This window comes from Charadrius vociferus, unplaced genomic scaffold (assembly GCF_000708025.1).
Source record: "Charadrius vociferus isolate BGI_N301 unplaced genomic scaffold, ASM70802v2 scaffold50, whole genome shotgun sequence".
Taxonomy (NCBI): Eukaryota; Metazoa; Chordata; class Aves; order Charadriiformes; family Charadriidae; genus Charadrius; species Charadrius vociferus.
In genome coordinates this window covers 2,289,308-2,311,942 of record NW_009646445.1, presented here as the reverse complement: position 1 = coordinate 2,311,942, position 22,635 = coordinate 2,289,308, and the positions used below count along the sequence as shown (strand labels likewise).

General features: G+C 41.8%; 1 protein-coding gene across 1 annotated transcript; it reads left to right on the top strand.

The window, feature by feature from the left end:
* Positions 1-1,362: 1,362 nt before the first annotated feature.
* Positions 1,363-22,123, top strand: ELMSAN1 (ELM2 and Myb/SANT-like domain containing 1). The gene is made up of 12 exons (XM_009882414.1): positions 1,363-3,068; positions 7,918-8,238; positions 9,178-9,523; positions 9,995-10,061; positions 15,326-15,468; positions 16,349-16,452; positions 17,601-17,676; positions 18,798-18,886; positions 20,020-20,169; positions 20,374-20,553; positions 20,944-21,143; positions 21,892-22,123. Exons 1-12 carry the CDS (start codon positions 1,614-1,616, stop codon positions 22,121-22,123), a joined length of 3,363 nt encoding a protein of 1,120 aa, XP_009880716.1. The 5' UTR covers positions 1,363-1,613.
* The last annotated feature ends 512 nt before the right edge of the window (positions 22,124-22,635 follow it).

The window sequence follows — 22,635 nt, the reverse complement described above, 5'->3', positions numbered from 1 at the left end:
AGCCAAGTTTTGGCCTCTGAGGTGGAAGTTGCGTAAGTTAATTTAAACTCTTTGTCTTTTCCTTCTCCTCATGCTCCCAACCCCACCCCAGTGTTAAAATCTGCACTGTAGCCATATCCGTTTGGAGGAAAATCAGGTTACAGGACTTCAGTGTGCTGTATGCTTTTGTCTTATTATTTTTCATTCTATAGCGATAGATAAATGTATTGCAGGTTTCGTTGGAGGGGATGTGTGTGTTAGTCTTACCTGCTCCACTCAAGAGAAACTTAATTTTGTAGCAGAAGGGATGCAGTAGGAAATTGTTTTTAACAATTTATTACAATTTTTCTGAAATATATTGGCAGTGTGATTTGAAGTGGGACGGAGTGCGTATTGAAAAGAGATAGTAATAGAGACTTGCACTTAATTACTTGTGTGTTAGTAGTTTTAAGAATTTAATTAAATTTAAAAGTAATCTTCTGAAGGTTTTAAGTGTCCTGCTAGAAATACTGGTCTATGTGTTAACACATTACACCTTAATCCATGCGAACTAGCTTTTAAAGCCTAAGTTTGTGGATAGCTTTTTTCTGTGGAAGAGGGGGTAGGATTGCCCTGGCCTGCATGTGCCGGAAAGGCTTTCTCCTGTAATGTTTGTAGCTTTACAGTAACAGATATTTGGTGGTGTCCAGGAGCAGCTGTAACAATCTGCCTTGAACTACTTTTCCATGAGTGTGACCTGAGCACAAGCAGTTGCTTTCGGCTGTTGAAGAAAGCATCTGTGAGGGCAACAGGTTGAGCGCCCAGTCTTCAGGGCTTGGATGCTTGGTGGGCGGTTCTTAGTTGGAAAGCAACTGTAATGATCGGGAGAGGGGAGGTGAATGATGGGCTGCCGCCTGATCCTTTCCTTCAAAACACTGAATGGAGCATCTTACTGCGTGTTTGGCTGCGTCCTTTGCGTACACGTGTGTGTCTTTAAGGTCTTTTGGAAATGTGGCCTGACACTTTTTTTTTTTTTTTTTTTTTGGCAAGTCATGAGGTTTTTTTTGGTTTGTGTTTTTGAGTTCAGATTAAAAACAGATTATTCTGGCTACAGGAAGACATAGAAGTAATTGGCCAGATGAGAGGGATTTTAAGAGAAAAACCTTCAGGATGAGTTTGAGTCACAAGTCTGTGCAACTGGGAGTTGCATCATGCAAATACAGTGTGATATCTGTTTTGTAAAACTAAGTTGTTTTGTTTTACATTCTTCTAGCAGATCAGATCTTTCTTACACATATTATCCTGATGTTCGTTTACATGGGAAATGGGACAGACATGCATATTGTTGCTTATTGCATGAGGGTTTATATACCAATTGTGTCTGTCGATGATTCATTGCATTGCTTCTCTATTTCAGGACCTGTAACCAAGTGGACCCTACTGACCTCTGAACCACAAAGGATAAGAGTGAAAAGAAGCGGGAGAAGCACACACAAAAAAAAAAGGAAGTGGATACACTTTCATCTGGACTTCTTTCCTGCCCCTTATTACTAAAACTGAATGGAAAAGAGAGACTTCCGTGCCTTTCCTCCCCCAACCTCAGGGATGGGTGGATTGTAAATACAGTGTGTGCAGCTAGGAGAATAGACTGAACCATGAATCTTCAGGCTCAGCAAAAGTCTTCAAGCAAAAGGACCGGGAAGAGAACTGCTTATTTTAATGAGCAGGAAATAGCTGTGTCATCAAAAGAACCACAGCAGCAGCTTAAGGAAGGACAGTACTATGGTCACGGAGGGAATATACCGGTCTCCCAAACTGTGGAGATTTCTCACGCAGGAGGATTAACAAGTGCCCCCAACAATATTGCTTTGATGAACTCTGTTTACAATCAAGATAGGGGAGAATCAATGATGATGTCCCAGACGGTAACAGCTGTCAAATGGCAGAACTCGCTAATGGGAAACCGGTTGCCAGAGAGGGGTGATAGCCACTGGCAGTCTCCACCTTCGATGTGGAACCACGGTATGGTTTTTGGGGGCAACCCAAAAGGACCCCACTCCAATGCTGGTAACCCAGGCTTCTATGGCCACCCAGATGCCCTTAAAAGAAATCAAGAGAAAGGAGTGTTTGTGTCACAGCTGGACTTGTATGGAGATGCTGTCCAGCAGATGATGTCCCAGAAGGCTCAGCTGGAGCAGCAAGCCTTGGTTAGACAGCAAGCTCAAATGAATTCTTTTCATCAGATGCAGAAACAGCAGCAGCAGAATCAAAGTCTGCCGTTACAGCCTTTCCAACTTGCATTTGGTCACCAAGGCCAAAAGCAGGGTCTTCCTGAATTGTTACATGTCTTTCAAGAAGCCCCAGCTTCTTCCAGTCCAGCATTTACGGCTCAACAAAAACAGCAAGCTCTTCCCCAGCTACAACTGTTTGAAAATTTTTATCCTCAACAGCAGCAGCAGCAACAGGCTGCCACACAAGCCTTCAGTCTGCAGCAAACTACTTCCATAGCACAGCCGCATGTGGCAGCTGCAGCACCTCAGCATCACATGATGGCACACCAGTTCCAGCAAACAGAGAGGAACCAGGAACTATTCAAGGCTCTAACCGAGCAGAACCAACAGACTGTGCTACCTCAGACCCAGATTCCTTTTCCGAGAAGGTCGCGGAGACTCTCTAAAGAAGGTGTCGTGCTGACATCTGCAGGAGAAACGTTGGCTTCCAAGCAGACAGAAGAACAACCTAGCAATTTATTTCTGCATCACTGGCAAACACATCAGCAAGAGGTCCCATTACAGCAGCTGCCTGAATCGCTGGCTCACAACAAAAGTAGCTATTCGCAGCCCAAGAGAATGGATCTGGGGCAGAAGGATGTCCCAGTCAATAGTGAGCTGTGCCAGATGGAAACAGACAGGCAAGCCACAGCCCAGAATGGTAGAGATGGGGAGAAACAGGCAGCAGCTGACGAAAACACTCAGAGAACTAATGATTTTCAGGGTGTCAGAGGTGGTGTAATCCAGAGTACACGACGGAGACGGCGTGTTTCTCAAGAAGCCAATTTGTTAACTTTGGCCCAAAAAGCTGTTGAGCTGGCTTCTCTTCAGAATGTAAAGGTAAGGTATACATCCTAACCAATATAGTATGTTTTAGACTACAAAATAGGGCTGAAATGAAATGAATTTATGTACATATGCAGGGGTAGGATGGTATCTTGATGCAAGAAGTGTTGTTGTACAGCAAGGGCAGCTCTGGAGTGGTGGCATATAAGTTCAGCTACTGTAATTCATAGATGCGGGAGAACAGAGATCTTCTAGTGCAGTGAAACCACCTAAGGGCAGTTTTTTATTTCACCAATACTGAATGTGACTTTAGCCCAAGGCTTCAAAATATGGAGATTTTCAACTTAGGCCTCAAGCTGATCAGGAATTCAGAGAGACGAGTGTAAGCGGTTCACTTAGTGTTTTTTACCAATTTAACATTCTCTTCTTTTTATGTTAGAAGACTGCTCCTTAACTGCCAGTTTTTCAGTTTTAGCAGTTGAAGCATTTCTAAATTTTCCTCTCTAAAAGTTACATAATGCAATTTACATGTTCAATATTTCCTAAATATTAAAAGCCTGAGAAAGCCTCACTTTCATGAAGAACTTATACCAGGCATAACAGAGGTCTGGCTGATACGGTCATCAGAGCATCTAGGAAGAGACCCTAGAGATGAAACAAGAAATTGGCCGTTTGAAGGCATATCTGCTTGCAGCTTGAGTCATAATGTAAAGACCAAACAGAAAAGTGTTTTCACAGATGCTCTTTTGTTCTTTGCAGTTATGCAAGCAGCTTGTTTGCTTCCATGCAGAAGGGATACTAGCAGAAGGGACTCTATGTTTACATCTCTTCAGGCTTTCTGGATGAGGTTTTGAAAGATGTTAAAATTCTTACCTGAGGTCTGATGGATTTTACATCTTTAAAGGGGTTGGATAGCATGTGAGGGAGAAGAAGAAAACATGTTTACGGGATGAGAGTGGTCTGCTTCTCTTAGTGTCTTCCTGTTATAAAAAAAACTAGAAGCCTGCCTATGTGAAGAGGGTGTAAGAAGGCTGTGGGATTAAATTATTGATGAAAGAAGATACATTTATAATTTGAACCAGTTGTTTGAACATTCCAATGTAAGTGTGTATGCCTTAGGTGACAACATTGTTTTGGACAGCAGTATCTGTCTACGTGTAGTATCACAACTGATGCTTTGCACCAGAGCTACCCATCATACCGTGCCTGTGTTTTTCAGGTAGTGCAAACTTATTGCTGCTTACCAGCTGCAGCAAATTCTCAACTCTTCAGTTTATGTTTTCATTTCACGTATAAGTGTTATGTGCATAGAAGCAGTGTAATCTGTTTTCTTTAATAGTTCAAAAAATTTTTCTCAGATCCGAAATGGTTGTTTTAAGGGTGTCTGGATTTAAGTATTCCTTTATGGAAGGGAGACAGAGCTTTTAGTTACCTAGCTGCTCTTCCCCTGGCACAGGGCAGGGCACCAGCTGCCCAATACAAAAGGCCGCGGGGGGGAGTTATATTTGTGGAACTGCAGTTCTGGACTCCCCTACATCGTGGACAGGCTTCAGTCTGACTGCAGAGAGAAGCTGCCTTTACTGTTATCAAGATGATGCGGAATGATGGCAGAAAGCACTATACGGGCAGGTGTTTCTAAAAGACTGGTGTAATTTCTTGTCTGATCACAGCAGTGTCCTTGGAACAGTTCTTCCAGCGGTCACAACTGGGTTTTGTCTGTGAATTTTGAATTTTTTAGAAACTGCTTGAGGGATAGACAGGATCAATGCCAAGATGACTGATGGGCTTCTGTGGGTGTCCTGCCGGACTCTAGATTGCTAGTTCACCCTTTAATATTTGTGCAAGAATCTAAATGGAAGTGCAACAAGTTGCACTTGCTGGAGTTATCCAGCAGCCTCCCTGCCTGAAATTCTGCAATGGAAACACTAAGCTAGCTGAAGATCCCCTAGTAGTTCTACAAATGAAGATCATTTCCCTTGTTCAGTGACTCCTTTCTTGTTACCTATGAGCATTATCAAACAGTTGAGGAACTATTTAAGGATTTGAAAGAAATAGCTTAATTCCAAAAATCACTTGTGTCCCCTCCTAGTAAACCTTAGATATGTGTGATTTTTTGTGACCAGAAAAGCTTTGGTGTGGACCAGAGCATCTTTAAGGATGTCTCAACTATTTATATTACGTTCCCAGTCGTGCCTTCTCTCTATCTCTACTACTGTTCAGGTTTCCTCCTTCCTCTTTTCTTTCAAAGCTGGGGGGGGTCATCTCTTCCATCACCAAAGAAGAGAGTCCTTTCCTGGTTACCTCCCAATCTTGAAAATAAAAGGAGCATGGTTAACTGATCATACAGCCAAAAAAATGTCTCATCTTTTGTGTGACTAGCTGCCATAGTTTCCTGCTTGTAGTCAGGAAATTAGTTCATGTCTCTTGACCTACAGAGATCCGTGTAGCACACAGGAAGTATCTGAGGTTTGTAGATTGGTCAGAATTGGTGCTTGTTCACATACTCACATTGTCATTACTTGTTTGATCGCTGTTATTCTCTCAGGTACCCAGAAAATACGCTAGAGTGCTTGCACTAGTAACAGCTACATCAGGAGAAAAAAGAGTAATCTGGTTAAAAGCAGGACTGTTCTTGGCAGTGGTCTAAAGAATGTAGTATGAATGCACCGCTCTAAACAGTGGTGCAAAACTATCTACTGTGGGTGTCATTGCCAGAAGAAGACCCTAGAGCTATCCCAGATGTTTAACTAGGCTACAGTAATCAGGTAATAACAGCATAAATTTCTCTGATGAATGGAGACCCACGTATAGCAGCATGAAGCCATATGTGATCTGCTGCTTCAGGTATGGGCAAGACTAGTGGAAGTAGGCAGGCATCTGTTTCCAGTAGATGACCTGTTTGTATGTTTAAGAAGGCCTCCTTGTTGGTCTCTCTTTCCTGAGGTAGTGGAGGGAGGCTACAAAAATTTACAAGAGCCTCTTACTGTCTAGAGGTAGTGGTCCCTAGGGATGTATCTGTCAGCATGATGAATGCCCTCCAAATCCAAAATGGGTAGTCTCATGGAAAAGTACAGGTGCATATCACCAGTCTGGAGTGAAGGGAGGTCCTCAGAGCTCACTAATTCCTCCTGCAGGACAATCTGGGGCAGCTGATGCCTATCGAGACTTTTCAGTTGTGTGTTTCTTCATTGTGTGGTGGGGGCAGATATCTCCAGTCTCTGTGAAGAAGCAGTCAGATTTCTAAACTGCTGAGTCACTTATGGGATAAACTTTTCTGTGCACACTTAGCTTTACTCTAGTAAAAGGTCTTGGAAGGAAGCAGTCCTAAATCTTCTTGATATGATTGATTTTATTTCCTCAAGCTTGGCACCTAGCTTTTTTGAAGGCTTAGTGTTTCAGAGTGGACCTGTTTGCTCTTAAAAGCAACAAAAATTACCAGGACTCTCATTTGGAGAGAGGCCGGAGCACTAGCTCCAAGTTCTGACTGATGCATCTTGTGACAATACAGTTGCGCTTCCCTCAATATAAATATAGTATCAAAGTGGGACTTCAGTCTAGGGCCCTTCTAGCTATCAAGGGTTGACTCTTCATGGGCTAGCTGGAGCATGTTCTCTTGCTCATCAGTGAAGCAGCTTTCTTCATCTATGACCACGGTGAAATGACTGGGGGAGTGTCTGAATCCTTATGATACAACCTGCTTATGATAGATTTTTAATCAGGATTAGGTATTTCTTAATGGCACACAAAAGATTCTTTTTAAGGGCTTCAGTAAATCTCTGCAAAATTTTGGAAGTTCAGGTTGGAGACCTCTTGTCATACCTGAGAGATAATGTGCCTTAATTTCCACCTGCAAAACACAGCTGTTCAGGTAGATTCTTCAGTAGATAGTGGCTCTGATGGAGGATGAGTTTGCATACCTAATCCTATGCAAAAGCTTTCCAAACAGAGCTCTAGGTTAGACAGAAGTTCTGAAACACCAAAAGGAGCATCTTCTATAGCTTCTAGGTTGCACTTCATCAGAGCTCAAGAAGGCCTTTTACGTCCCTGAAGAGAAGTGGTTTTGAAAGTTGTACTTTAACATCTGGCTTCTAAGTGAGCTGGCAACTGCTTTTTAATTGAGAGTCGAATGAACATGTGCATAGTCATTTGAAGGACTAGAAATCACTTATTTAACAGTATTTGAAGCCATTTGGTGTTACAGTATCAATGTGTTTATTTAGTAATTCGTCCTCCATTCCCACCTCCTTGGAGCTCTATTTTTTTAGGGTTTCCATGAGTGAAAGAAAGCAGAGGCATGGAAGCTGTAATACCAATGCAAAAAGTGCCGGCTTGCAGTTATGCCTTGTTGATTCTGCTGAGCAAAAGTCCTTCAGGCCTGAACCTGGTTAGACAACAAACCTCAAAGACTCCTGTTATAATAAGGAAAGTTGCTTCTGTCATGTAAATTGGAAAAAATGCAGCAAAAAGCCAGCTCTGTTTTTTGTATGAGAGATTTAATTAAGATTATCATGGTTCAGTCTTTCCTGGAACGCAAGTCCAATATTTGAAATTAATAACCTGCAGCTTATGATCATTACTAAACCTGAAGAACCTTTGTTGGAAGTTATATGGCAGGGCACAAATTAATCTGGAAAATGAGATGTCAAACCATAGGTAGTGAAATGATACTTAAGAACATTGTATACAAATATTGTAGCAGTTGAGACCAGGCAATTCTCAAGTAATTCTTAGAAATTTTGGTAATACTTTTGTGAAGCATTCTTCTTCCCCCAGTAGCACTTTTCCAAATCCATTTCAGCTTGCAAATTGCATTGAGAAACTTGATATATACTGAAAGTGAGATATCATCTGATTTATTATGTAAGTACTACAGAACTTTTAAGTAATCTATTTTTCTTCTCAGGAACTGGATACTTCAGAAGAGAAGAAAAGTGTGCTGACAGCAGCTTCAGGACCTACACCTGCAAAAAGTGTTGTGGAGTTCGCCAGTTCTTCACCAGCTCCGAAAAGAGTCCGGGAGGATAACAGCCTCGTGCCTCTGATCATTCCTGTGTCTGTGCCAGTGAGAAAAATTGACTTGCAGAGCATTGGAAAGGAAAAGTCTGAGGATGGAAAGCTCCAGAGAGGCCAAACAAATGATCGAGCTCCTTGTGAACGCAAGCCCTCTGTGATAGTCACTCGGAGGCGATCTAATCGTAATACTAACATGGAAACCTCAAATCAGGTATGGATAAACTAAGAAACCAAAGATGAGCCAAATCTGTTATATTTAATTATGTAGTTTTTATTCATAAGCTTTTCTGTTAAAATAGTTTGATCTCAAGACTTGGCTTTGGAATGGATGTAGTCTGGGGGCTGTGGATTTTTTTCATCATAATATTGCCATGTGTTTGGGCATTGCTGGCTTTTCATGACCTACAGCTAATGCTAGTACAGCCAAGCGATGCCCCACTACTGAACAGTGAATGAAGCCAGGTGGTCAGTAACGCTAGAATAAATAGTCTGTCTGAGTAAAGAGTGCTTTCTCCATACATAACATAGATAATAATAAATTGAGTAGTGCACATATCTCTGTATATGAATAAAATCCAAAGCGAAGATTTATTCTCATGGAATTGAAATTTTTTACTTAGGTTCTGAAGGTCAGTACTTGAATGTTGCCCTTCAGTGTGGTGCTGTTGAGTGGGTTTTTGGTTTGTGGTTTGGTTTTTTTGTCTCTTCTGTTCAGAAATACAATAGAATGTTCAGATACTAGAGAAATGGCAGGCATCTAAGGAGGTTTCTCTGCATTTAAATGCTTGACCATCTAGGACAATGTTGTTATGTTGTCTTCTGTTCTCGTATCGCTATTTGGTGTCACCCTGTATCTGTACCAGCATTCTGCTATACTTTTTTCCAACCAAAGGTTGGACCAGGTATATGTGTAGTTCTTGTAAAATATAACTTCATAAGCACTCAGAGCTAGTGTTGCTACCTAATATCCGTGTCCATTTTGTCCCCCATTTTCTTCCTCCCTCTTTCCCTTTGTGCTAATTGTTGAGACACCTTCCAACTGCCCTATCCAGATTTTAAGCTGCCGTGAAAGAATGTTGTCATGTCACTGAAGTTTTTCAAATGACCTGAGATTTTAAAACAAATTAAGTATGTAATTTTTTTCTAATAGCATGAAGATGCTGTTCCAAAGGATGAAGCAGAGGGCTTTGCCCGGAAACCAAAGCAGCGGCCAAGACCCGAGCCACTCTTCATACCACCAAAAGCTGGCACCTTTATTGCACCACCTGTTTATTCTAACATTACTCCATATCAAAGCCACTTACGGTCGCCTGTCCGTCTGGCAGATCATCCTTCGGATAGGAACTTTGAGCTACCTCCTTACACTCCTCCACCAATTCTTAGTCCAGTGAGAGAAGGATCTGGGCTATATTTTAATGCTATCCTCTCTTCAAGTGGCCATTCGGTTCCACCTCCAATGACTCCTAAAAGTGCTCACAGAACTCTGCTTAGATCAAGTAAGTTCTACTTCATCCTTCCTTTCGTGGCTAATTTGTGATTAGGAACTGTGGAGAAATAGGAGGAAGACCATGACTTTAGGAGGTGTGGTTATGTGGAACTAGGACTTCTTGATATTCTGTGGAGCTAGGATGGAGGAAATGCAGTGTTGCTTCCATCTGGGCATGCATGTTAAGATGCATTCACAATAATCTGCAACACCCCCTACTGACGTTCTTAGGAATGGAAAAGTCAGTTCCTCCTCTACAATAGATTGTCATTATCTTAAACTGAGGGGACTGTAAATAGTTATTACTGAGGTGTAGATGGCGACTGGAAGGTAAGTTCTTGGTCATCTCAAACTCCTTTAGCGTATGGGTACCTTTTTTTGAGACATCTCTCGACAGGTCTGATCGATTTACAAGCTGTGTGAAGAACGTGTCTCAAATGCAAAGACGAGCTGTCTGAGCAGTCGTTTCTTTTCCTTGCAGATAGTTCAGAAGTTACCCCTCCTGTTCTTACGGTAGTGGGGGAAGCCACCCCGGTCAGCATTGAACCGTAAGTACCCAGTAGAATTCTTGGCCGGCTAGTAAATGTACTTCTATTCTTCCTCCTAAACCTTCAAGCTGCTTCCTGTACAGTTGATGTATCTCTTAGACACATTAAAGCTATTCCTATTAGTGACTCAAAATATAAATTGTCTTTATTAAAAATTGCTCCATATGATAAAAAAAAAGTTTGGGCAAACCCACCTTCTAATTCTGGCGATGTTAACTGCTCTCTGTTACTGCTCATCTGTCTCTGGGCTGAAACACTATTGGTTAGCTAAAGGTGAATCTGTCCTGTTTTGTTGTATACAAACACTTCTTTGTGTGCTGTACGTTTGTTTTAGAGTGGGGAAATAATGCTCCTTTAGAGGAAGGCCAAAACATAGTATGGAAAAATGTAGTTAGCTCTCACACGGACAGGTGGTTTTGCAGGTTATCGATGTGGTGTGCGTTAGCTGCAGCACAACCGTGAACGCGGCTTTACTCCCTCTTGGGCTCGCTCAGTCTGAAAGCGCTACAGCCAGTTGCATGCAGTGTGTGTGGCCTGAGCTAATAAGCCTCGTTAGTCATTTTAGCTGGCTGTGTGCTGGGAAAGCTCAGACATATATGGACCCAGGAGCCGTAGGGAACACAGTTAGGAGACACTGAAGCTGGAGTTATGAGCTTAGGTTTGGTGCCAGTCCTGCTAAACCTGAGCAGAGTAACAAAAAAAGCAGAGTAGCAAATGTCTCTGCACCGCCCATGCAACACTCCTCTGGGAGTGTTATCGGCTTGAGTTCAGTGCTACAGAACTACAGCAAGGTAGTTCCAGTTCATGATTGTACCCGGGTTAATGAACTCTTGCCAAGTCTAAACATGGAGGTGCATGGCATGGAAACGCCCATATGGCATAAAAACACCCACATGGCTCTGCATTGCTGACTGCACAGTCAGGAATCTCTGCTCTAACTCTGCAGCGTATCCTGTAACGTTTGAGATATTTAACTCAAACTCTCCCAAAATGAATACTAGCCTTCTTTTACTTTTTCTTCCTAAATGATTTATATTTAAAAAACTGACCAGAGCATTTGCTGTCCATTTATTTTTTCACCTTTTTTTTTCCATTCTGTCTTCCTGTTTGAAGCTGTTTTCTGCACTTTGGCAGCGGGCTGTCCTGAGCAAATCTTGTAATTCTGAATGAACCCAGATTATTCTTGTCACCTTTGCAAATCCCTTCCAGGCTGAGCCCATTCATGGAAATAAACACATTTGTTGTTTTTTAAATCTGTTTTGAATATGGCTTAATTCATCTTTTTGTTGTTGGTTCATTTCATGCCAGTCCAGGGGAACCTCTTCTTGAACAGATATGTTTTGTTTCCCCCCAGGTCCTGATCTTTGAATTCTCTATGGTGCAATTGTCTTTGGCTGTTATGTCTGTTGGTTTAAATCGATGAAGTTAATGAAGTAGAGTTTGCTGCAATTTTAGTCATGTGTGAAAATTTTCAAATTTCTTGCTGGAAATTTCGAACTGTAGTAGCTTAGTAATGCAAGTTCATTTCCAAGTTCATTTTGTTGCCGAAAGGGAGTTGTGTGCGAGGAGTTGTCTTGCTGTCATCTTAATTCTTACTGAACAGATACTTATGCAGGTAACTTTTAACCAAGATAAAATAACAAACCAATGTCATTCTGTGTTGTAGAAGTAATCAGTTTGCTGCTCTGAAGTTTTTTTTGCGCAGCAGTGTTGTGGTCACTTATGTAAACATACCTTCTATTAAAAAATACAGCAGGAAGCACTTTTTTAAAGAAAAAAATAAAATTAATTTGATTTGTAGTCTTCACTCTGTCAAAAGTTGACTATAACTTGTGATTACCCGATACTGCGTTCTGAATTGCTTGTGCTTTGCCAAACCTTCTGCTCATGCTTCTCAAAAGGTCATTTCGTTGCAGAGATTTGGAATAGGTAATGTGATAATGAAGCTTAATTCTTCTATTTGTGAAGTAGTACAATAGGCAGCTGGCATCACAGCTCTTGATATTCTACTGGTTTTGCAGTTTAGTTGCTTCAAAGTCTTAAAGTCACCCCTCAACTAGCCAGCCTGAGGTATAGCTGTGGTGCATTGCTTCCCAATTCACAGCCTCAGTTCTGGATGTTACCACACTCAGCTCTGTACTGGGGTGTCCCAGGAGCACCGTCAGTGCTTACAGACAAGAGCTTTTGCTGTACTGAAATCTAGGTTTCATGAGTAAGGGAATCATGGGATTACATTGCTTGAATGGACCTCTGGAGGTCATCTGGTTCGAGCCCTTGCTCAGAGAAGATCAAATTAGATCAAATCTTGCAGTGTAAATCCTGTTTTATTTAGACATTGCAGGTACAAGGTCTAAATCTTAGGCTTTTCTAGCCTAGGGATGGCATATTCTAAGTTTAGTTTCAAGGTAAAAAGTAACTTCTGGTAGTTACTTCAAGCCCACGTCCTTGCTCTCCAGCTTTTCTAATTTCCTCTCTCCCTCTCACAAGTGAGGTCAGAGGAGTATGTGTCTTAAGACACAAAATATCCCCAAATTCCCGATGCAGTAACAGCCTCTTTATCTGTTTACAGTTGACAGCAAAGTGTCAGTTTGTCAGTCATCCCTTCTAGAGTGGATCAGAATTCATTACTCTTCCTTCCACTGTGAAACTGCATGCAGTAACAATAAGTGAGAATACTCACACTGAACAGAACACTCCACCTTAACATTATTCTTCAGCCCATCACAGTGTGCTGAAAGGAGGACTTATCAGGGTGTTTGTTTTGCTTTGTTTTTTAGCAAGGTTTTCTCCTCAATCTTGCATGGAATCCCCTGCTTATTATTTTTGGTCTGGATTGTGCTGTTTCTGCCCAAGATAATCAAGATGGGTGAAGGAAAAATGGAAAGCTATATAGTGTTATAGTTTTAATAGACTTTTGTACCTGTAAAACACAACCAAACTTTGAGATTTTCTTGGAGTTCTTCATTCTCCATGCAGGTTCCACTTTTAGTGTGCGTTTGAAATTTATTTTTGAGAAGCAGATCCTGAAACACTTACAACCATGAGCATCAGAGATGGGACATTTTTAACTGCCTTAGTTCACCCCTGCCCACAGCCATGACGTGAGAAGTGTAATGTCCTTATCGCTTTATCTTCATCAGATATTGGACATAGTGTTTTTGGGAAAATGGCAGCCTGTCTAAAACTTTCCTGCTACATTTGTCATGCTGGTTGTCATCTTGTCATCACCTACTGGAAGGAAGTTAGCATCAGTCTGTTCATCTAGCAGATTCCAAGTAGGAATCCCACCCCGTCAACGCTGAGCTGCTGCTGAATGGGTGGATGAAGTCAGAAGTGTGTAGGGTAGTTATCTTCTGCATCTCTTTGTTTATACACACCTGAATTGTAAACCATTCCCCTCAAATGTGAGGAAGTATATCTGGATCTGCTATAGAAGCAAAAGAAATAGGTTGTAAAATCTCTTTTTTTTATGTGTGTTTGAAGTCAACCATTTGTTTTAAAGGGAGGCTTTTCCAACTCTTGACGTCTCACAATGCCGATGCTTACTGACAGAAGCAAAAAAGGCAGGAAAAGAGGAATGAAGGTGTTTCCTTCTTCCCCTTCCATAACAGAAAATTATACCCTCTTCCTTCTCTTTGATACCATAGACTTCTTGGACTTCAAAACATCCTATTGGAACATTTGCTGTTATTTCCCTGGGGTTTTGTATAGGTTATGTGTGTTCTTTCAAGGCCTCCTCACAGTTTTCCAGACTCTTTGTTTTGTAATAGGGGGAGGGGGAGTGGTGTCACTTCAGAACAGCAAAGGACCAGAAAAGTCTGGAGGCTGGCTGTTCTCACGTGGTTTTGTTACTATTCCTTATTTTGCTAGATTGTGCTTTTTTTCTCTGGTAATTGTGTTCCCCTTGTGCTGGGGAGGAACCACACCAAGACTTGAGAATTATAGCAAACCTTGACTTGCCCTGGGCAGGGAGTTTTACCTTTTTTCTGATAAAGCAACTCCAGAATTTAATCATCTTATGGGCACTGCCTTACCTACTCTCTCAAAAAAAGAACTTATTTCTCCATCCTTTACTATTTCGGGAGCTACCAGTATGGTGCTAGTTGACTGACATCTGAAAGAGGAACATTTTTGCATTATGCAGAGTTATCCTATTTCAGAATAGGATATTTTCATTATATTCTAAGTGGCCTGAGCAGCAGTTGTTCCCAAATATCTTGGTTTTCTGAAGGGTCTTTTTGTTAGCGTAGTTTGCACGGTTTTTTTGCTCTCTCTTCTGGACCACTGAATTGCATACATAGTTGCTATATTACTTAGAAAGTTGTCCTTGGAAGTATCCAAAACATTTTAAACTGATTTTGTGTAGATACTGCTGTGTCTCTAGGTATTTTGCCACTAAATAAGAGATGTAGAACAATGGCAAAGGACATCTGTGCTCTCACTGCTTGCTGTGCTATTGGTGTAGACCTCCAGGCCTCCAAGTTGGACAGAGCAGTCTTTCAATGGTGGTTCTTGCCTATCTCTGCACACAAAATTCTGTTTGCTAGGACGGAGTAGAATCTCTGTGGATGGTCACTTGACTTAAAGCACGTATAGTGCTCTGTGGATTGCATGTTTTGAAAAATCTGTCCACTCATTTGGAATCTAAAAGGATGGGATTGTTGCTCAAAGACTGGGATTTGGTTTTGACACAGAATGAGCAATACAGCTGTCATTGGTTTATGGGTTTGGTTTCAGTTGTTAGAAATAGTTTCCAGAAGATACTAGCTTGTGTCAAGATCATAAAGGACCAGACTTTGAGATTGATCCTGCTTTGATTGGGGGATTGGACCAGAAGTCCTTTTCAACCTAAATGATACTATGATTCTGTAGTTATGGCTGGCAAAACGTTAGTACTAAAATAGGTTCACCTATCTTACGCATGAGGAGCAAGCTTGCTACAAGAGAAGTCTGTGTGACAGCCTCTCAAAAAGTGATGATTATTGAAAGGTAATAACTGTTCTTTGAACAGTTATTAGGAGATCCCAATTTAAATGCAATTTCAACCATTGTTGATATGACAATGGAAACTGCTAGTGGATGTAAAACCTCTCACCTTTTGCGTCATACTTATTAATGTAACCTACAATACCTGAAAGTTGTTCATGTTATATGCAAGAACCTGCTGCATTTCAGTTTCTTCATAATTCGTGCTTCTATCAGAGATGGAGATTTTCTGGATGTTATAAAGGGGGCCTGACTGTTACTTGTTACCTCTTCTGCAGGCGAATAAATGTAGGAACTCGCTTTCAAGCAGAAATCCCATCACTCCAAGACAGATCTCTGGCAGCAGTTGATGAACATAAAGCAGAGCTGGTGTGGCAGCCGTGGGGTGACCTGGAAACCAACAAAGTCACCCAAGAGAATGGTAAGAATGTGGAAGGCTGGTAAATAGGACTGAATTGTCACAGTAGTTGTAAGGGTAACCACATATCTACTGTAGGCATAATTTAAAAACTCACAGAGTTGCTGGTCAAGTGCCATGTTTGAGTGGTCTTGAAAACAGTCTTAAGAGTAAAACTTGTTTATGAGGTTGCGTGTGGCAGTGGTGGGGATGTTGATAGGATTGGGGTTTTTGTAATTGAGATAAAATGGGGCAATTGGTACTGGTCAGGCAAAGAGCAGCCTTCTGTTCAGTGAAGCTTCCTTGTCTCTGAACATTGAACATTTGAACGCCACATGCACTCAACTTCTGCATTTTCAAGAGACATTCCAAACATAATAGTATTTTTGAAAAATCAAGTTGTAGACTGAAGTCAGGAGGAGGAAGGAAGGAGTTGTGGCAGCTAGTAGCAAACTTGGGAAGCTGTCTGCTGTTGGATGCACATGGGCTGCGGCATGTATAAATCCTGAAGGGAAGAGGAAGTGGGCAGGCTTGGAAGAAATCTTTCTGATGAGAGAGAAGAAAGGGTATTGTGAAATGGAAATTGACAATGTAAGGCAGAATTCAGGAAATCTCTGAGGTGAAGGGAGATGGGAAGACGTTATAGGAGGGAGGAGACTTACAAGAAACGCCATGTATAAATCGTGCTGCATGCAGAGTAATGCTGCCTGACCTTGCGGTCTAGCAAGTTCCTGTGTCCAAATTTGCCCCAGATAAATTTGCAAGGACATTCAGCTTCTCTGAGAGTTTTACCTTCTGTTATGTCTAACTCTGCTTCAAAAGAGCTAATTAATGATGTGAATCCTATAGGAAACTCCATTTTAATCTTCTTATCTGAATTTTTTTGGTACCTCTATGGAAATAGTGGAAAACCTGCTAGCTGCGGCCTGTTCAAGCATTTTTCCTGGGGCTGGAACCAACCAGGAGCTGGCGCTGCATTTCTTACATGAAGCAAAGGGAAGCATTCTGGTGAGTCTTCCCAGCTTTTCACTGTGATGTGGTCAAAGATGTTAATTGAAGGTCAGGTAACCTGTCACTTCATGAGAGGAGAGCCTTGCAAACTTCCTGTGCATCTGGTACTGTTTAGTGTTCCCTGGATGTCTCTAAAATGGGTTCTGCCTGATGTACAGTGCCACGTTCACTTACTATCTTGCCTGTTTCCAACTTCAACATGTTTGGGCTTTTAACAAACAGACTGACAGTCTACCAGGGCGAGTGAGCTCTACTGCTAAGTGAATCTTAAATGTTGTGTTCCTGGGAAGATGACCATGTTGGAAGGAAACATAAGAGGCTGAGAATGAAGCTGAGACATAAAGTGCAGTGTCTTGCTCCTCTTACTTTTGGCAGCTTCATTTAACTTCTCTGTGCATATCTATAGAACGGCTGTGCTGCTAATTTTATATCAGTATTGTAAGCCATGATACACTTTCATAAATCCCCTTTGACACCCCTGCGAGGTAATACCCACAAGCAGAGCATAGCATACAGCACAGGGTTGTCATCCTCTTAGAGTTCTGTGATTTATTTAACCTGGCATAAATCAGCCCTGTGGTCAGAAGTATCCCATACTTTCACCTGGCTGCTTGTTTCCTGTCCGCTGTAGCGCACCAGCACTGGTGCTTGTGGGACTGTATTGACCTGCACTGGAGAAGAGAACAAGTAAAAAGTAATTTTTGTGTATATGTGTTAGGTTTCTGCTAGAGAAGTTCCCAGAATGAGCCCACCATTGTGAGCGCTGTTGCTGGCACTAGGGAGGAGCAGGGCTGCCCCGGCAGCAGGAGCTCACTGTTAAGTTGGTTTAAACTGCTAATGGAAGCATGACTCCATTCTCTCCTTCCTGCTAACTTTGAAAGTGCTTCCAGTTTAAATGCAAAGTGAAACGCAGCTTGAGAGTTTGGTTTTGGTGTGGAATCTTTCAGTCACATGACTGCTCTGTTTTATTATATTAAAGAATGGGATTTTTAAAGCTGTCCCAGATATTAAACTGTCCCAAATGTTAAACTGTGCTATGGTCCTTTTCAGTTAGCTTGACGGAAAGGAGAGGATTAACAATTGCCTGATCTTTGTTTTAAACACGCCAAACATTAAATTAATTATTTTATTTGTGTTTATCTTAGGGAGCTTTGACCAAACTGCTATTGAAGACGCCAGTTCGATCACCTACCCACCCGTTGGCAGATTATCACTACACAGGTTTGTTAGGCAGCACAGAGTTATTCTGGTTGTCTATCATAAAGGAATTTTTCTATCCTTATCTGCTCTTCTGGGGAACTCTGTAACAGTACAATAAGATTAAATGATGACTCTTCTCTGTGGTAAATCAAACGATGGCTTGCCAGGAATTTAGGAATTTTGTCTGAGCAAATGACAGTTATAATGTAAAAAACACTGCATCTCTTGAAACATGTGCATGTGTGTATTTGCATATGTGTGTGTTCTGATTTCCTTTATGGGAAAAAGGGAATGTGATCCCTTACCCTAAGCCACAGAGAGTGCAGAAAGATAGCTAGGTACAAGAGAGTACATACAAGAAAGGCTGTGATAACCTCAGAACCACAGCCTCTCTGTTATGAATTTCCAGGGTGGAGTTAAGGGGGTTTTATGGGAAGAGTTTTCAAGCTTGCTGAAGAAAGCTCAGCCAACAATTGATGCCTGTCAGTGTTTCGGCAAAATTTAAATGCCTTTGTAGTCTTGTACCTAATTAGAAAATAGTCAGCTGTGTGACAGTAACTTCAGTGATCTAGAGTGACTGTAGCCACCCAAAAGACCTGATGTAAGGTGGTAGAGAGACATCTAATAGCTGGCGCCACAAAGTATAGAAATTACATTTCTTCATTATTACAGAGTCCTACTATAATGGTTGGGAAATATTACTTGAGTAATATCTATAAGGCAGGAGGAGATTCAAAAATGTGTTTATTATTAGAGGCAAGGGTGATTGGATAGCAAGAATAAATCTTCAAGTGCAGTGGATTACTGGTGAGAGAGAAGATCCTGTTCTTGTGCCCTAACATCTCCCTTGTGTAAAATCTAATGACTGGGCCACCACAAAGTGTGTCTGTTGGAAGACATCTTAGTTCATCTAATTGACAGTTTTTTGCAAGTTGAACTGGGTTAATCTGTGGCGCTGAGTACTAGATCTAACACAAAGGAGGTGATGAGAGGAGGGGTTAACAGCACTCTGCAGTTACGCTGGATTAGGTGTGATGTGAGACTGCACGCTCGCGTATGTGTATTGGTCTTAAGGTGAACATGAAGAAAAAGTATGTAGAAGAGTAAACACTTTTGAAACTGCAACTTTTTTTTATCTACAGGATCAGACAAGTGGAAAGTTGCTGAAAAAAAACTTTTCAACAAAGGCATTGCAATCTACAAGAAAGACTTTTTCTTGGTCCAAAAGCTTGTAAGTTACCTTCTCTTTTTTTTTTTTATTATATCAGTGATACCTTTGGACACGTCTGAGCATTAAATACAGGGAGTTGAATCTTGATTTTGCTGAAACCTCAGTATTAAGCATTAAGTCCTGCACTCAGAAGATTTCAGAGAAATTGTATCATCCAGCACAGCATAAAATCTCACTAGATAGCTAGAACAAGGGTTGTTTGCGGTTGTTGTTTACTTAACCCTTGTACTTACTGCATTACTTCCATTAGTCCACACTACAGATATTGCTTCTACAGGGCGTATTTATAGAGTGCTGGTAATGTTCCAGTGTGGCTTAAATGGCTTGCTTATAAAACTAAATAGAAACACATCCTTGCTAATGATGAAAAGGACCAAAGAGGGATATGTGAATGATGCATCCTTTAGGATCGATCTTTCCAGTTTTGTGTGACAATGATAGTAAAAATGATCATGTGTGACACTTCAGTGAGGACGAAATCACTTAAGGAGAGTGCAAAATCAGGAGCGGCATTACAGATTTCCTCTGAATAAAGACCCAAAGGGCATTTAAGTTGCAAAAGCCCAGAAGCTAAGAATATATCCCAAAACTTCCAGAAAAATCACTGATAGAGAATAGGTAGACAGTCAGGTCAGTACTGATAACTGTCTACCACCATATATGTATGAAATGCGTCTGGCCAAAATGGGAAAGTGCCGCAAACCTTCCTTTCCATTTTTGGAGAGGTATTTTGGTCTGGTCTTCTCTGAAGTGCTGCTGGAAAATAAAGCTCCTCCATAAAACTGAAAGGCTGCTCTCAAGCCTGACAGCTCAATTGGAATGTTTCGGAGGTTGAGAGGTGCATTGAGGCTGCAAAGTGCCAGGTTCTGTCACCTTTACATTGACCAGCTTTTCTTTGGAATGTTGGTCCTGTAGTTCTCGGTGAATAAGAGTGGCAATGGGGGAAGGGCTGTGGGACGGGGCATGCAAGCGAATATGACACAGAAAAGAAGGTTTTAACGCCAGTTGCAGTGGAATTGAGACTACTGAGGAAAGAAAAATACAAAGTGTGTTTATTGCACCTTTAGTAATTATTTATAAGCCTTCTTAAAAATCATGTAATCCATTGGACTTTTATGTTTTTTAAACACCAGATAAAAACCAAAACAGTGGCTCAGTGTGTGGAATTCTACTACACATACAAGAAACAGGTGAAAATTGGTCGGAATGGGACCTTAATCTTTGGGGACATTGATGTTGCTAATGAGAAATCTATGAAAGATGAAGCTGAAGTTGACATCAAGGTAACTTCCTAAATTCCTCTCACCTCTTTTGGGTTGTGGTGTGAAGTCTGATTTTTGTGTGTTGTCTCATTTGCTGGTAAAATTAAAGCGGAAACAATCTGGTCGGTGTGGAGGAGTTCAGACTTGCAAACTTCTGTCCTGTGTCACATAATGACATTTACTTACAGACACCAAAATTAACAGTTCCTTTATCTTCTGGTGAAGAGTTCCCATAGGTTTGCACGTGTTCTTCCTCCCAGAAGGGACATTTACAGTGAAGAACAGGGGCAAGAGGAGGAGGAGGAGGAGGAAGAGGAAGAAGAAGAGGAGGCAGAGGAAGGGTTGGATAACAGAAAGAGCACAGTTCCTCTCAAAGATGAACAGACACTACAAGACGGTGTAATAGTAAGTGCTGCATTGTGCATGTTGTGCATGCTTTCTATGCCACCTTCACTCTGCAACTAGTTTAGAAAATACAAGGTGGACAGTTCCAGATGTAAAAAGTTTCCACCTCTGACTTCTCCCAGAGCAAGAGACTGGGCTGAGGTAGCTTAGAGTATTATTAGCAACCAGACTGTGCGCTGTGGTGGGAGAACTGGAATAAGTAAGGGGGGGGGAATAATTCTTTGGTGGTGGTGCACACATAGGACCACAATGAGAAATATTGTGAAGACTTTCTCATTAAATAAAACCTTGGTCTGGAATAAATGAAGCACAGAAGCTCAGGCATTGTCTTCCTTCTGATGGTGGGTTTAAGTTTCAGCTTGCCTTAACTGTCCTCCTCTCTCTCCAAAGGCCAGTGATGCCAATATGAGGAGTCACGAGGCAACTCTCACAAGCAGAATTGGAAGGAAACCAAGGGAGACAACAGTGAAGCCTCGAAAGCCTATTACTGCTCCAGTGCAGAGGAGGAGGCGGAAACAGAAGATAAAATCGGATGCTACCAGTAAAACGCAGAACACAGAAAACATATTTCCATGTAAAAAATGTGGCAGGTAAGAGCAACTCCGCTTCCAGCAAGTCTCTGAATTGCAATAGACCATCTCCTGCGGAAGGTTATTCTCAAATGAGCTTTCCTTCTGTCTATTTAGGCCAGAGACACTGGCAATAATTTTAATGTTATTACCTCACTAATACTTGCAGATTAGGGATTTTTATATATATCGATACTATCCACTGACAAAGGAGAAGCAGGCGAGGATTCTTAATGGTGTCTAAACTTGTCTTGTGACATTTGGTGCCGAATCCAAATAGTTAATGGCGAAAGATGGAGGGACAGATCATAGAAGTGCAAAGTTGGGAGGAGAAAGCTCAAGTGATTCTAGCTGTGTGGATCAGGGTCAGCAGTGGCACTTGGCCATTGTTCGCCTCCATGTTTATTGTATTTTTGCAGCATAGGAGGAGTGCATAAAAACCAGGGCCCTATTGCGTATTTCAGGTACCAGTGCTGCCCCTCTGAATTTAGAAAACTTGAGCTGAATGAGAGATAAGAAGATATAGCTGAATTAAGAAACAAAGCGAGTGGTTTGAGGGTGCTCACGATCTCCTGCTAGCAGTCTACCTACTGCTGGCACACGCCGAGTCAGAAGCGGTGTTTTCTGTAGATGCTCTGTTGCAATGCCAACATAAGTGCCTGTGCCAAAGCTCACAAACTTGAGATTGGAGCAGCAAAAGTTCTTTAGGAGAATTAACGAAGGAGGCTGTCGGAGAGACCAATGGTAATGTACATTTGTGCTTCCTCAGGGTGTTCTACAAGGTGAAGAGCCGCAGCGCTCACATGAAAAGCCACGCGGAGCAGGAAAAGAAGGCGGCCGCACTGAAGCAGCAAGAGAGAGAGGCGGCAGCAGCAGTGGCGGCGGCGGCGGCGGCAGCAGCAGCCCACAGCCAGGCCCAGCAGGAAGAAGAGAGCAGCGAGAGTGGGAGCAGCAGCAGTGGAAGCAGCAGTGTGAGCTCAGATGAAGATGGAGAAATATAGCAGCAGACCAGAAATGGAGGGAGTAGCGAGGCTGGACCCAGCCTCCCTCTTGGTGGTCTCACTTTTTTTTGCTTGCACTTTTCTTGCCTGAACCATCAGGTCCCAGTTTCAGTGCTGCCGTTTCCTCATGCCGCATGTTCCACTTCACCTTGCCAGTACTGACCAAGCTGGAGTGGTGGATGGAAAGATTCGTTTCAACTTGGATTTTTTTTTTTTTTTAAGAAAACAAATAAGATTTCTATTCTATTTATGATATCTGAGGTACATAATAGAACAATGTCACCTGCAGTGGAAGTAAGTTCTCTCTCAGGTCAGTCAGACCTTTCTTTTTGTGCTTGTCAGGAATCATGATAACAGGACACTTGGATGTAAAGTTTTCCGGACCGGAGCAAGAAAATTATGCTCTGCTCTGAGCTGTGTATCCAGTTACTGTGACACTGGTGATTTCTAGATGTTTCCTTTCTCAGCGAGTTCTCCTTCCTGTTACGCTTTCCTGCCTTTCTTTCTGAGCA

Excerpts from the sequence above, each read along its gene's own strand:
- ELMSAN1 (XM_009882414.1), top strand. The coding sequence starts at position 1,614 with ATGAATCTTCAGGCTCAGCAAAAGTCTTCAAGCAAAAGGACCGGGAAG. Across the intron at positions 3,069-7,917 it reads CTTCTCTTCAGAATGTAAAG|GAACTGGATACTTCAGAAGA; the intron begins GTAAGGTATACA and ends TTTTCTTCTCAG. Across the intron at positions 8,239-9,177 it reads ACATGGAAACCTCAAATCAG|CATGAAGATGCTGTTCCAAA; the intron begins GTATGGATAAAC and ends TTTTTCTAATAG.